Source organism: Urocampus carinirostris, chromosome 6 (genome assembly GCF_059441175.1).
Source record: "Urocampus carinirostris isolate Australia breed hairy pipefish chromosome 6, RoL_Ucar_1.0, whole genome shotgun sequence".
Classification (NCBI taxonomy): domain Eukaryota; kingdom Metazoa; phylum Chordata; class Actinopteri; order Syngnathiformes; family Syngnathidae; genus Urocampus; species Urocampus carinirostris.
The window spans coordinates 8725065-8739604 of NC_142354.1; the positions used below are offsets into that span (position 1 = coordinate 8725065).

The 14540-nt window shown below is 43.2% G+C and overlaps 1 protein-coding gene across 2 annotated transcripts in view; it reads left to right on the forward strand.

Moving 5' to 3' along the window:
• Nucleotides 1–14540, forward strand: part of kif21b (kinesin family member 21B) — a 97787-nt gene that overhangs the window by 15309 nt on the left and 67938 nt on the right. For both annotated transcript variants that reach the window (XM_088337746.1, XM_088337747.1), the window contains exon 2: nt 11843–12065. In XM_088337746.1, the coding sequence (XP_088193872.1) occupies nt 11843–12065 (223 nt within the window). The remainder of the gene's footprint in view (nt 1–11842; nt 12066–14540) is intronic.

Sequence of the window (14540 nt, forward strand, 5' to 3'; positions counted from 1 at the left end):
AGAATCCACGTCTTGCGGGGCAGGGGTTCATTGACGAACTGACAAACAAAGAGTGAGAGCACTGAGCTTAAATAGACTGTCAATGAGCCGCAGCTGGCGCCACATGGGCGGGGCCAAATGGGCGCCCTGGCAACCGTGACAACTACATGCAATTAGTAATTTCCATATGATTTTATTTTTTTTATCGTATGTTTTCCTCTTGGGTACCGGGGGTTCCGAGCTTATTAGCATGGATTGCTATCCCCAGCTATACGGGGGATACATGTCCTATCCGGGGCCTCAACTGTAATAAGCAAAACAAAATCTTATTGTATCGTGTCTTAAAAAAGAAATACATCGGGAGCTCCTGTTAATCGTGTTTTTTTTGTTTATATAGCGTGTTCAGTCATAGTGGGAAATAATTCCGATTTTTGTCCAAAATATGTTTCGAATTTGATTTTTATCAATCGACACAAGACTTTTGGGCCGATATGAAAAGGCTGTCACAAGAACTCTTCAAGACAAATTACTTTTTTTATTTCGTGAAAGTGATTTTTTTTTTTTTTGTCTATCCTTTTATTTTTTTATTTTGAAAGGACTCCTTTGTGTTTGCCTTGCCCAAGTCACAAGGCCTCCGATATTTCCAGACTTTTGTCTGGGAGTTTATGAGCTTTACTTTCATCTTTGGGAGAACTTCTTTCACTTTCTTTTCATATGATTTCTTTTCATCTTGTGATAATGGATTGATAGCAAATCTTGTTTTACTGTAGTGGATCTAAATGCCCTCCGGCGGGGAATCAAATGTTTTTAATGTTTGTTTTTCTGAGATGATACACTCTTTAACATTTTGTTGCTCTTATAATATTATGCACAATCTCCTATTCCGGTTTTACCATTTATTTGCTTAAAAAAGCAGTTAATCACTGTCCTTCGAATTTTTTTTCCCTCGTGAAAATATATGTAAGGACCGGAACGGAAACAGGACCCACTTGCGTTGCGTTTCTCACAAGTTTTATTGGAAGAAAAAAGGTTGCGCTTGCGATCTGGAGATTGCTGGACGCAGGAAGTGGATCTTCCCTGGCGAGCGATGGCGGTGTCTGGAATTGAAAACGGGTCAATAGCCGGGACAGGAGAGCAAAAATGTGGTTGGGTCTTAAGCGAGTCGTAAGACAGGAAAGTAGGATAGACGTGGTCAGGATCGAAAAACAGGTCGTAGCCGGGAGACAGATGGGAGCAAAAAACAGGTGGGAGTCAGGGTCGTAAAAGGCTTGCCTAGTGTTAACTGAGGTTCGCAGACAGACTGACACAAGGGGACAGATAGGAGTGGGTATAAATAGGAACAGGGAGCCAATCAGAGTCCGAGGGAGTCTATGCCATTGGAGCGGGCACAGGTGATTCACATCGGTATTAAGGACAATATGCAGGGGAAATCATTCTGTCAATTTATTTAAAACACTTTTTCTTATAATGTTTTTTATTATTTGTAGTAATCTTCAGAAAAATATACCCAGTTAGATATTCATTTAATGTCACGGTTGCCATGGCGCCCAATTGGCTTTACGTCTATTTAAGCTCGGTGCGCTCTCTCACTTTGTCAGTCCGTCAACGAACCTCTGCCCTGCAAGACGTGGGTTTTGACTCCGTCCTGTTTCCTGTTGGCATTTCCAGTTCGGTATTGTTCCCGTTTATTGTTGTCCTGTTTAATATCGATTTCCAGTTTCATTCCCGTCTATTTTTGTCATGTTTATTATTCTCTTCATTTTTCGTTCCCGTCTTGTTTGTCCTGTTTATTTTTGACATCCTGTTTCATTATCAGTCCTGTAAATGGTAAATGATAAATGGTCTGCATTTCTATAGCGCCTTTCAAGACCTCCCAAAGCGCTTTACAATGTGCTTCTCACTTACCCATTCACACACACACACTCACACACCAATAGCGGTCATGCAAGGCGCCGACCTGCTTATTGGGGGCATTAGGGGTTAAGTGTCTTGCCCAAGGACACTTCGTCTGTCTGTTCTGTTCGGTATCGACCCCATCTGTCCGATATCAACTCGGGCAATTGGAATCGATCTCGTCGGTCTCTGGCTTCCTGTCTTTCCACGCCAGACCGGCTACCTAGTGTGCATGACTCCCCATTTCCAGTAAAATAAAAAGCTTGCGTGAGACACGTCACGCATTTGGGTTCTCCTCCTGTTCTGGTTCTTGACATCTAGTAAGAATTTTCGATAAAGTAATACTAAATCATATAGTATAACATATTAACCATCAATTTATTTATTGATTCATTACTATATTTTTTCAGTTTGTTCTTGTAAAATGAAAAATATAAATAAAAAATAAACTTATATCAACACAGAATTTTATTCTTGTATTTTAGGTCGCTCTGAACGCGCAAGTGGCACTTCCCTGGCGAGCGATGGCGGTGTCGGGAACGTAAGAAAAGTGTCAGTAGCCGGGATAGGAGAGCAAAAACGTGGTCGGGATTGGAAACAAGTCGAAAGCCAGGAGAGGAGAGTAGACGTGGTCGAGATAAAAAAACGTATCGTTATTCGGGATGGGAGAACAGACGTGGTCGAGATCAAAACAGGTCGTAATTCGGGACGGGAGAGCAGACGTGGTCGAGATCAAAACCGATCGTAGCGGGAGACAAACAGGAGCAAAAAAAGGGCTTGCCGTGTTAAAACAGATTCACAGACGGACTGACAAAAGGGAACTGACAGGACCGAGTTTAAATACTGACAGGGAGCCAATCCGTCAACAAGCTGCAGCTGGCGCCACACGGGCGGGGCCAATTGGGCGCCATGGCAACCGTGACAGTTTGCTTTGAAAAGAATATCTTCATTGTATTATTTTGTTTATCACTAAGACATAAAAGTATAGACAAGTGTGGTTTACTTTAATTATCGCCTGCACAGTTACGTGATGTTTCTTACCTACAGAGTTTGAATGGGTGCTTAAAATCCTTGAAAATGCTTGAATTTTAATGTTGCTTTTTCAAAAACTGAAGTCTCATGTAATGGTTGTAAAAACAACTGACCTGTGTGGGCCGTGCAACTTTTCCTACATTACATTAGCCAACATTAGTTAACACTTGAAAAACTAACGAGAATGATATGGTTGCCACTGTCACGAAGTGTCGGACAGACCCAAACGCAGGACACGAAAGGATGTGATCTAACCCCAGTAGGGGGAGGTTTATTTAACAGCAACAACATAAAAGTTTACGGGCGAGAAGTGGGTATGGGACCGGGATTGCAGAGGAGGAGATCTTGAGAGGGGATTTTGCGGTGGCGAGAATGTTGAAAAGGAATCTTGGGAATACCTTTAAGAAGACTGTGGGAATTGTAGGTCTTGGGGCGAGGAGGGAAAACTTCAGAGACTTTAGAGGGGATCTTGGGGTGGCGAAAACATTGAAAAGGAGATTTCATGACATCTTTAAGAAGACTGTTGGAGTGGTAGGTCTTGGGAATACTTGAGAGACTTGAGAGGGGATATTGGGGTTTAGAGAATCTTGAAAAGGAGACTTGGGAATACCTTTAGGAAGAGGGTTGGAGTGGCAGGTCTTGGAGTTGAGAAACTGGAACGTGGTGTCACGGTTGCCATGGCGTCCAGTTGGTCCCCGCCGTGTGGCGCCAGCTTCTGTCACGGTTGCCAGGGCGCCCAATTGGCCCCGCCCATGGACACCAGCTGAAACTGACAGATTGCTCCCTGTCATTACTTAAACGCTGTCCTGTGAGTCGTTTTTGGTCGGAGCGTCTGCGAAACTCCGTTTTGACACGTCATGCCCTGAGAAGCTCGGGTTTTCCTGTGTTTTTGCTCTTGTTTTGCCAAGCCCTGTGAATTTTCGTTTTTTTCCTGTGTTTTTGCTCCTGTTTTGCTCTCGCCACGATCTGTTTGATTTTGACCACTTCCACGTTCCGAGCATTCTACTCCCCGCGACCAACGATCCCCGGTTCGAGTGTGCACTCCTTTCTCTTCTCCCCAATAAACTGTGAGTATCGTTAGGCGAGTGGGTTCTGCCTCCTGCTTCTATCCTGGACCTGACACGAGGAGGGAATCGGAGGAGGTCAGGGAGGAGACGCTTGTCGTTTTTGTGAGTGAAAGACTTCAGGAATCAAAACTGAGGTATTTATCGCAAAATGTGGCTGATTGTCAAATTAGAAACACCTAGAGAGAGGTAAAGATGCCATCTTTTGGGGAAAAGAGGGACTGCAGGGACCAAACCAAGTGACGCTCACAATCGTTGTCTGATTGCTCCGACCCACGTAAGCTTAGGGGGAACGTCGCTCGCGAGCCATACGTTTCGAACCCCTTTGAAGTGGATCGGAATAATTCAGGCTTGCTGTCGGCCATCTGTCACAAAATAGGATGCTAATTAGAAAATGTCTCGTCCCCTCCTCTCGTTTGGGGGCTGACGCGAGGTTTTTTGGGGGGGAGGGGGTCTCGGCAGAAATGAGGGGGGGGATTGACCCAGAATCGTCTCGCACGATGCGCAACGACCCGCGCCAATCGTCCGATTGATTGACGCTTACCCACTTTGACGGGAAAGTTTATTGTGACACCATTTAGGATTTAGGTAAATGCTTGAAATGGTTGCCATGTTTCTTAGGTTAGGTGTTAGGCTAAGGTTAGGAGCTAGGGTTTTGGCTTCAACTAAGTGTTTTTACACTTGTTTTTTTGTTCCAAAATAGGATTCACAGAAATAGAAGGTTTTCTTTCTCGCCTGAAATTTTTTTTTGCAATTAAATGCCCTGAGATGAATGTAGCATGGGCATCTTAGCTGGAAAACAGGTGAGCCATTAGCTTGAAACGCATAGTTTGTTAGCATGAAGAATTTATTATTTAGTCGTTAGAATGACTCGTTAACATGTAGTCGTTAGCGTTTTTTGTTAGCATTTCGCCGTTATTAGCATAATTTGTTAGCATGAATCAGTAGTTATATAGCTGTAAGCATTACTTGTTAACATATGTCCGTTACCATAATTTGTTAGCATGAAGCTATTAGTATTTATCTGTTATTATGACTCGTTAGCTCATAGTGCTTACAGCGCTAGTGGCAGTGGGTTGTGCTGTCAAAGCCATCACAACTAATAAGTAAAATCGCATGTACTAACTCAGGATTTCTTTTTAAAAACTTGTAGGTTCAGAAATTTTAATTGATCCTACTCAAAGAAGCTGTTTGGCAGCCATTTTACGACTACGGAAGCCTAAATGACCATTTTGCCTTGCTAGCCTGTCCCTGATCATGCTTTAGCACGCGACAGCCACTTGCCGCACACAGCCCAAGTCCCATCGCTAAGGCATCTTCCACTTTTCCCCCACTGTTTCCTTCTCTAGCCACTTATGTTTACAGCTGCGGTTCACCGCTAGGCACTATTGTTATTGTTAGCTACTCCCTTATTGTAAGTATTTCATGTATTTTCAGTTTGCTTTCGGGTCAAGTTTTATCACGCTCCAGCTAGCGTAGCCAACTCCGGTTGCACTCACTATTGTGGTGTGCATTATTACGGAAAAATGGGTTATATGAAACCAGCCGCTCTGTCTTTTCAAAATAAAAGCCAATGTAGGGCGAGCCCCGCCCCTTCCAGTCCGGCCCAGTTAAGAAAAGGCCAGCCTTGACGTCCGTGAACCAGTTCACCGATCGGCACTCAACGCCATCCGTCACATCAATCGGCGCTTTGGAATCTGAGGGCCGCGATCGCTTTTTTTCCCCCCGATAGCGCCAGGGGCCGTGGCCCCCCGCCGGAACCCCCCCCCTCGTTCCAGTCTGGGTGCATTGATAGCTCGCCAAAAGTGGGTCTCCCTCCCAAAAAATGTTTTTTTTTCTGTTCACGCAGGAGAGTGCTTCTCAATTATTTTGTGTCATGCCACCCCTTGGAAGAAGAAATCCTCTCGCACCCTGTGTGGGGCCACATTTTTATTATTTGAACCTGGGCCAGTTTTCGAAGCACTACATTGTGATAATTTCTTTTGCCTACTTATCTTGATAGTCTATATCTTTTTTATCTTCAAAGTTTTAATTGCGTGTTTTACCCTGGAGTGCCATGTCTAATCTCATTGCACACATTAAGACATCTATTATAATCTCTCCAATTTGCTTGCTTTCTCTTCTGTGAATTCACAATTCAAGGAATGTGAATGTTCCTAAGGGGATGAATAAAGTATCTATCTATGGTATCTATCTATGGTATCTATCTATTTATCTATCTCTCTATATCTTTCTATCTATCTATCCCTCCATATCTATCTCTCTATCTATCTATCTATCTATCTATCTATCTATCTATCTATCTAGACATCTGTCTTCCGTTCTGTTTTTTTGTTCTACTTTATTTGTTCTACTTTATTTGGATCCATTTTTTCATCCATTTTATTACACGCTACTTAGTTTTATTGTGTTTATTTCTAAATGTTGTTTTATTGTGTTTTATTTTATTGTGTTTATTCTGTCATATTGAATTTTATTTTGTTTTGTTTCATTTTATTTAATTCATTTCATTTTATTCAATTTATTCAATTTTGTGTTGTGTTTTTGTTCTTAGTTCTGGTTTTGTTTTCGTTTTTTGTTCTGGTTCTGTTTTTGTTCTGTTCTGGTTCTGTTTGATGTATTTGTGTCACGGTTGCCCATGGCGCCCAATAGGCCCCGCCCGTTTGGCCCTAGCTGCGGCTCTTTGACTGATTGGCTTCCCTCCTATTTAAGCTCAGTGCTGTCACTCACCTTTTGTCAGTCCGTCAACGAACCTCTGCACCCAAAAGATGTGGGTTTTGACTCTGTCTGGTTTCCTGCTTGTGTTTCCTGTCTGGTATCGTTCCCGTCTATTTTGTTCTGTTTAATATCGATCTCCGGTTTTGTTCCCGGCTATTCTGTCCTGTTTAATATTAATCTCCAGTTTCATTCCCGGCTATTTTGTACTGTTTTGTTTTATGTCGATCTCCACTGTCTGGTAGCGTTCCCGTCTAGTTTGTCCTGTTTAATTTCGATCTCCAGTGTCTGGTATCGTTTCCGTCTATCTCGTCTTGCTTGTTATCGGACTCCAGTCTCCAGTGCTTGATATTAATCCCGTCCTGTCCGGTATCGACCCCATCTGTCTGGTATCGATCTCGTCGGCCTCTGGCTTCCTGTTCTTCCACACCGGTCTTCTGTCTCACTTCCTCCGCCGAGCGATTTGTGTTCACGAGCATGACTGCCCCATTCCCGTAAACTAAAGCTTATGTAAGAAACGTCACGCATCTGGATCCTCCTCCTGTTCCGGTTCTTGACAATTTGATTTTGTTTTAATCTAATCCTGTCGTAAACAATATTAATTCCATCATAGTCAGTGAGTATAAAGACAATTGTGAAAGTTCTCAAAATTATGTCTCTATTTATATATCGTTATATACCATTTTCTTCCTACATTCTAGTTAATGGCCGTGCTTTACAACAGGCATTCAATTTTTGGAGCTTCTTATCTGCCACAGAATCTTTGTTTTCATTCTTTAGCTGAGTCTGATCTCGCCCTGTTTAGCCCTCTTTTTGTTTACTGGGTCTTTGATGTTTTCGGCATTTGGGAGGAAAAAAGAAACCGTATCGACCTACAACAGGTCGATTTTAAGTTTTAGAATCGGATTTGAATAGTCTTTATTGTCACAGTGTCACAAACTAGGAACAGAGACGGGACCCAATAGCGTTCGTTGTGCTCAGTTTTTATTAAGAAAGAGAACAGTGCTCGCATCCACGATCCGATGATAGTTTGTTACGGGTAGCAGATAGGAGGAACGCGGAAGTGGCACTTCCTTGTCGAGCGAGGGTAGTCGTTGACAGCGAGAAAAACAGGTCGATTGCCGGGGTGGAGGAGCAAAGACGGAGACGGGTCCAGAGAAGAGGTCGGCAACAGGTATCAAGCATGAAACAGGGCAAAGCGGGTCGATGGCCGGGACGGAGGAGCAAAAGCAGAAACGGGTCCAGAATAAAGGTTGGCAACAGGTATCAGGCAGGAAAACAGGGCAAGATAATGTCAGAGAGTACAAAAGCTTGCCTAGCTAAGGGAATAGGTTTGCAGACGGTCTGACGGGTTCCTTTCGGAAGACGGGAGTTTAAAAAGAGTCCAACAGCCAATCAGGTCCCGTGGCTGTTGGCGCCAACGGGGCTGTCGCAGGTGCCCCCAATCAGTAATCATGACACACAGAGGACATATTTTACAACTTGGCACACCAGAATAAATATGTTATAAGATACTTTATTGATTTTTTTTTTAAATATAAGAAGATAAGTAAATACTTCCAAGGTTGTGCTTCTAGAGTGGCCTAAGTTGTAAGTGCATCAGAATATTAAAGCAACTAAAAATAGGGCAGTGAAATCAGCAGCAATATTTTTTCAAAATAAGAGTTGAGAAGTCAAATATGCTTCTCAGGCAAGACGGTGTAATCCGTCACTACTTGGTGCTGCTTTGTACTTGGCGGCCTTATGGGTTGAAAATTACTCTGTGACCCATTATCTCCAATCCCATATTGGTGCCTAGCTTTTATTATGTTATTATGAACTGCACTTGTGTGACCGCGATTCATTATCCCTAATTGCTTATTGTTATGAGCAGGGGCCTGCAGATAATTATTTGTCAAGCCTGATGGCTCTTTTACAAAAAAGTAAACTGCACTTGTGGAACTTCAATCTATTATCCCAGATCACGTATTACTGCAAGCAAGGGCCAACCATGAGCCTTTTTGTGAAGCCTGGCAGTACTTTTTTTGCTGTCCTGTCCACCAAAAAGTGATTTGCTACAATCCATTACTCCACAATGCATATTGCTGCAAATGGGTGCCCGCAAAGCTTTTTTTTGTCAGGCCTGGCGGCTGTTTTTGCTCTTCTGTCCACCGAAAAGTGAACTGCACTTGAGCGGCCGCAATCCATTATTTCCAAATGCATGTTGCTGCAAATGGGGGCCAACTAATTACTTTTTGTCGGCCCTGGTGGTTCATTTTTTTCTGTTCTCTCAGACAAAAAAATGAACTGCCCTTGTGCAGCGACAATCTCATCTCATCTCATTAGCTACACCGCTTATCCTCAGTAGGGTCGCGGGGGTGCTGGAGCCCATCCCAGCAATCATCGGGCAGTGGGCAGGGGACACCCTGAACTGGTTGCTAGCCAATCGCAGGGCACTCGGGGACAGACAACTCACTCGCTCATTCACACCTAGGGACAATTTGGACCGGCCAATTCACCTGAAATGCATGTTTTTGGAATGTGGGAGGAAACCGGAGTGCCCGGAGGAAACCCACGCAAGCACGGGGAGAACATACAAACTCCGCACAGGAAGTCTGGAGCTGGATTTGAACCCACGCAGGAGGTTCCCAAGACATGAACTGTGCCGCACATGCGCTAACCACTGCGCCGCCATGCTGCCCTCAGCGACAATCTATTATTCCCAAATGCGAATAGCTGCAGACGGGGGGCTGGCAAAGTGCATTTTTGCCGGTGCTGGCAGCTCTTTTTTTGCGTTTCTGTCCATCATAAAATGAAATGCACTCGTGCTGCTGCGACCCATTATCCCCGATCACATATAGCTGTGAGCTGGGACCAGCAGAAGACACTTTTGTCGGAAGGCAGACTGACAAAAATTTAATGCTCGGTTGTAGCTGCGAACCATCCATCCAGTTAATTATTGCTGAGAGCAGGGGCTGGCAGAGTTATTTTTTTTCAGTTCATCCCCTGAAGCCCGTCATTGCGGCCCACCTAAAATAAACTGCACTGTTTTGGCCGCGATCCATTATCCTGATGGCCAATTGCTGAGAGCTGGAGTCGAGAGAAATTTGTGTCATGCATGGCACCCCTTTTTTTTGTTGTTTCAAGCCTAAAATGAACAGCACCTGTGCGGCCGCGATCCATTTCCCTCACTTAAATTGCAGAGTGCAGGTTAAAAATGGGTGGGGGTTGTTTTCCTGATTTTCGCAAATCGTGAAAACCGCATTATCCGTGACAAGAGATTCGTAAATGATACAATTTAAAAAAAAAAAAAAAACCCATTTTTCACAGGCTAAATCTTGAAGTTTGAGTGCTAATCCGACACAATGAAAGCTAATGTGTCCAGGATTACGCATCTCCCTTTTCAGAACATAATTTAATGCCACCATTTTTTTTTAACTATACAAGGATGTCATTGCGACTGAACCCTACCGTCTTTTTAATGACTTTTTCCCAAAAAAAGAATTCGACTTGCACTTATCACCTTGATCTTAGGACGGAATCTTGAACCACATTTTTGCTGTGTGAGAATAGTGTCGAAATGTTATAAAAAAGCAAGCTAGCTAAGCTAACAAAAACAGTTCAGTAAGCCCAATTATAGTCATAGCAGCAAAACATAAACTTTTTAAAAGAAAGGTTTTTTATGGTGTCGTGCAACTGAGAACAAGTGCTAAAAATCACAAGGAAGAATACAAACTACAGAGATTCAAACTGACTATAAAACATTGTTTTACCTTTATTTTTTTGTGTAGCCTTTTTTGAGGTTTCTGGGTACCCGTAGAAGCAAGATGGTGGACAAATATGTCAGCTCCCTTTAAGTAAGCCGCTTGAAGGCATTCTGCATTACACACTATCCCTGTAAAGGCAGTTTATTGTTTTGATAGCTCTCAATAAATGTCACCGTCATGATCGGCCTGCTATCCCACACTATGAATGCTAATGCGAGCTCGCCCTTCCCCTTCAGCTGGGCTTTTTGAGTGGGGTCCGGTTGCCTAGGGAACGCCACAAGCCACTCAGGGACTGCTAATGTATATCGACTGGAGCAATCGTGCGCTTTGTCTTAGCCGTGAAATATCGGACGACTGTCCCAAAACATTGTTTAATGAGACAGGGATGGTTTCTTACCCAAGGCCATCACCCCCTAAATGAGCAGTGAAAAGGCAAACTGATTTCTCACCAATATTGAGGAATGCATATTTTTTTTCTTTACTGTTATTTCTGTAGCAAAATGTCACCCTGTAAGCTAAATATTGATATATATATATATATATCTATCCTTACATTTTCATATATTCTGAAAGCCCCTTTTTTTTCTAAACCTTTGGTCTGAAATCTAGTGATGTGTCATTTGCGAACGAAATGGCTTTATAAGCAGACTCTTTGAAGTGAATGCCGGGAACCGGCTTCCAATCGTTTTCTTCTTCTTTTTTTTTTTTCCTTTTTTCTTCTTTTGTTTTTTTCCCCTCTAGCCTTTTTCTTTGTTTTTTTCTAGATTTTTAAATTTGTCTTTATCCTTTTTCTCCTTTTCAATTGATTTCTTCTTTGGTTCCTGTTTTCCTAGGATTTCACTTCTTTTTCTAGCTTTCCTCTTTTTTCCCCTTCTCTTTTCCTGCCTTTTCTTTATTCTTTGCTTTTTTTCTCAATATTTTGATTTGTTTCTTTTCTCCTTGCTTTTTACTTTTTGCTTTCTCAATTTCTTCTTCTTTCTTGCCCGTTTTCCTCTCTTTTCCTTGGTAATCTTCCTCTTTTTTTCTTAGCTTTTTTCTTTAATTGTATTTTTAATTTTCTTTATTTATTTTTAAAATCTTTTTTTCCTGGCTTTACAGTATACTTTAATGTTTTTTTTCGTTTTTTTTTCTTTTTCCTGCTTTTTTCCTTCTTTTTTACCTTATGTGTTAATGTATTTCTTCTTGTATTTCCCCTCAGTTCCTGTTGCATCCAATGTTTTGTGATAGACTGCCATAAAACATCTGCACCCAAACTATGAGTTCTTTTTAGGGTTAAAAAAGGGGGTTATACGCAAATAAATGGAGTACATCTTCTTGTTCATCTTTCTTTTTGAAGTCTTTTCTGACATGTTTTTCCCGGAGTGCCACGTCTAAACCCGTTGTCACACATGATGATCATTCTCCTGTCTTCAGGATCCGTCCTCAAATGGCCAAAGAGAAGATCGAAGGTTGCCACGTCTGCACCCTGGTGACGCCCGGCGAACCGCAAGTGCTTCTGGGTAAAGACAAGGCCTTCACCTACGACTTTGTCTTTGATTCCGACTCGCAACAAGCCAGCGTCTACCAGGCCTGCGTCCACAAACTCATCGAAGGTTGCTTTGAAGGCTACAACGCCACCGTCTTCGCTTACGGACAGGTAATACAAAACTTTTTTTCTATTTTTCTATTACTCCATTGAAAAAATTGTAATATTTTAAAATGTTGGCAATTGGAGTCCAATTTGTGATTGCCTCACTGTCGCAGTGTAACAAGAGGGTCCATAAATATTTTGAGTAAATAATCACCACAGCATGCAATCAAATTTGTCTCTGAGCCACAGGTAATCATAGAAAGAGCCATATATGGCTTGCGAGCCATAGGTTCCCGACCCCTGCTTTTAGGGGTTCATAATGTTTTAATCAAGACATACACTGAAGTACTCAAGAAAATTGGTTTACTTTATTTCCACGACCGTAAGCCGCACATAAAAGTGGACCAACTCGGTGGTCTTGGGTTGAACGCACGCTCCTGAGACTGGGAGGTCATAGGTTCAAGACCATGGCCGAGTCATAGACTTACATTTTTTGGGTGGAATCCCATCTTTTTGTTTGTTTGATCTCCTGTGACTTCTATACATCTCCTTGTCCTGCAGTGAAGAACAGGAACAGGATCAGGACCCAAATGCGTGACGTTTCTCGCACAAGCCTTTTATTTTACGGGAAATGGGGAGTCATGCACATTAGGCGGCAGTCTGGCGTGGAATATAGAAAGCCAGAGGCGGACGAGATCGATACCAATTGACCGAGCCCATATCAGACGGATGGGGTCGATACCGGACAGGACGGGAAAGACAGGATATCAAAAGAGGATATCAAAATCAAACAGGACAAACTAGACAGGAAAAATACCGGACAGGAAATAACAACAGGAAACAGGACCGAGTCAGAACCCACGTCTTGCGGGCAGAGGTTTGTTGACGGACTGACACAGGGTGAGTGAGAGCACTGAGCTTAAAATGACAAAAAGCCAATCTGTCAACAAGCCGCAGCTGGCGCCACACGGGCAGGGCCATTTGGGCGCCATGGCAACCGTGACACCTGCTTGTGCAGAAGAAGACACCTAAGGTCACACGCGATTTGCGGAAGTACTCATGGATGCTAACGCTTTAGTGTATCTAGCAATTTGAAAGTTATTGTTATCGTCGTGGTACTTTCGTTTCATGAAACCGTGTAATTGACACTTCATTCAAATTATGATTGTCGACACTTAGGCTAACGTGTCTGCCCGGGACTGTTGTTCAAGCTTTCGCAAAAGCCGGCAGCATTTCGGAGAAGGTTACGGAATGTGACTCTTAAAGCGACTCTGAAAGTGAACAAGTGAACTTTTTGAAATGATTTAGCCAAGCTGTTGTGGTCAAAAACAGAAGATGTGTCAGGACCAGAACGGAGACAGGATCCACTTGCGTACGTTTCTCTTAGTTTTGTTGGGAAAAAGGGAAAGGATAGTGCACACGATCCGCAGATCGCTGGTCACGGGGAGCAGGTTGCTCAGACGTGGAAGTGGTATTTCCGTGGCGAGCGATGGCGGTGTTGAGAGCGGAAAAAACAGGTCAGTAGCCGGGACTGGACGTGGTCGAGATCAGAAAAAGGGTCGGAGCCAGGAAACACACGGGAACCAGAACAGGAGAGAAAGGCTTGCCTAGCGCAAGCTGAGGTTCGCAGACAGACTGACAACCAGTGACAGGAAGATGGGGGTATAAAAAGTGACGTGACAGGGAGCCAATCGGCGTCCGAGGCAGTTGGCGCCAAAGGAGCAGACTCAGGTGGCCCGCATCAGTAATCATGACAAGACGAAGATTTTGACAGTTGTGTTTGATGTGGTTTACCTGTAAAAATGTGAGTGCCAAATTCAGTTTTGCACCAGCCCTGTTTTTAAATGTTGTTTTATCCGTTTGTTTTACTCTGTAATCAACACATCTCAGTTTTGCTTCTCCTGTATTTTTAAATATGTACGCTTGTATGCTTGTTTGTGTTGTTGTAACGCGGCCACAGCAGAGGGCACCCGCGCCCTATTCTGCGGTGGGCCCTGCCCTGTGTAGTTTTAAACATAGAAAATAGAACTAGCTACGAAGACTGCGCCTTTTATCACTGTGCGCCCTATGGTCCTGAAAATACGGTTTATACTGTTCTAACAGAAGGGGATTTGATCAATACAAAACATTCTTGATTTTACTGTCCTACTGTACACTGAATGTTTCATACAACACTTTGAGTGGCAATCAACCTGAAAAATTGCTTAACAAATACAATTTGATTTCATGAATTTGAATAACAGGTGACAGAAAGTGAGATAGGTAAACCAGGGAGTATTTTGACCACGGAAAGAGGAAAGAAAAACACAGTTCAAAAGAGCTTATGGATAATAGGATTGTCTAAGTGTACTGTAAGGTAACTGGGTGTTATATGAATGAAATCCCAATTTCCATAACGTCCCCGTGGGACCTGCACCCCAAGGAGGGGTTTCCCATTGCTGGGAACCAACGGTAGGTGCAGTCACCTTTCATAGCATGACTCAAATCCACCCTAGTGGGTGGAGAGGGAAGGGAAGGCGAACATTCCCCATGTGCCCCTCC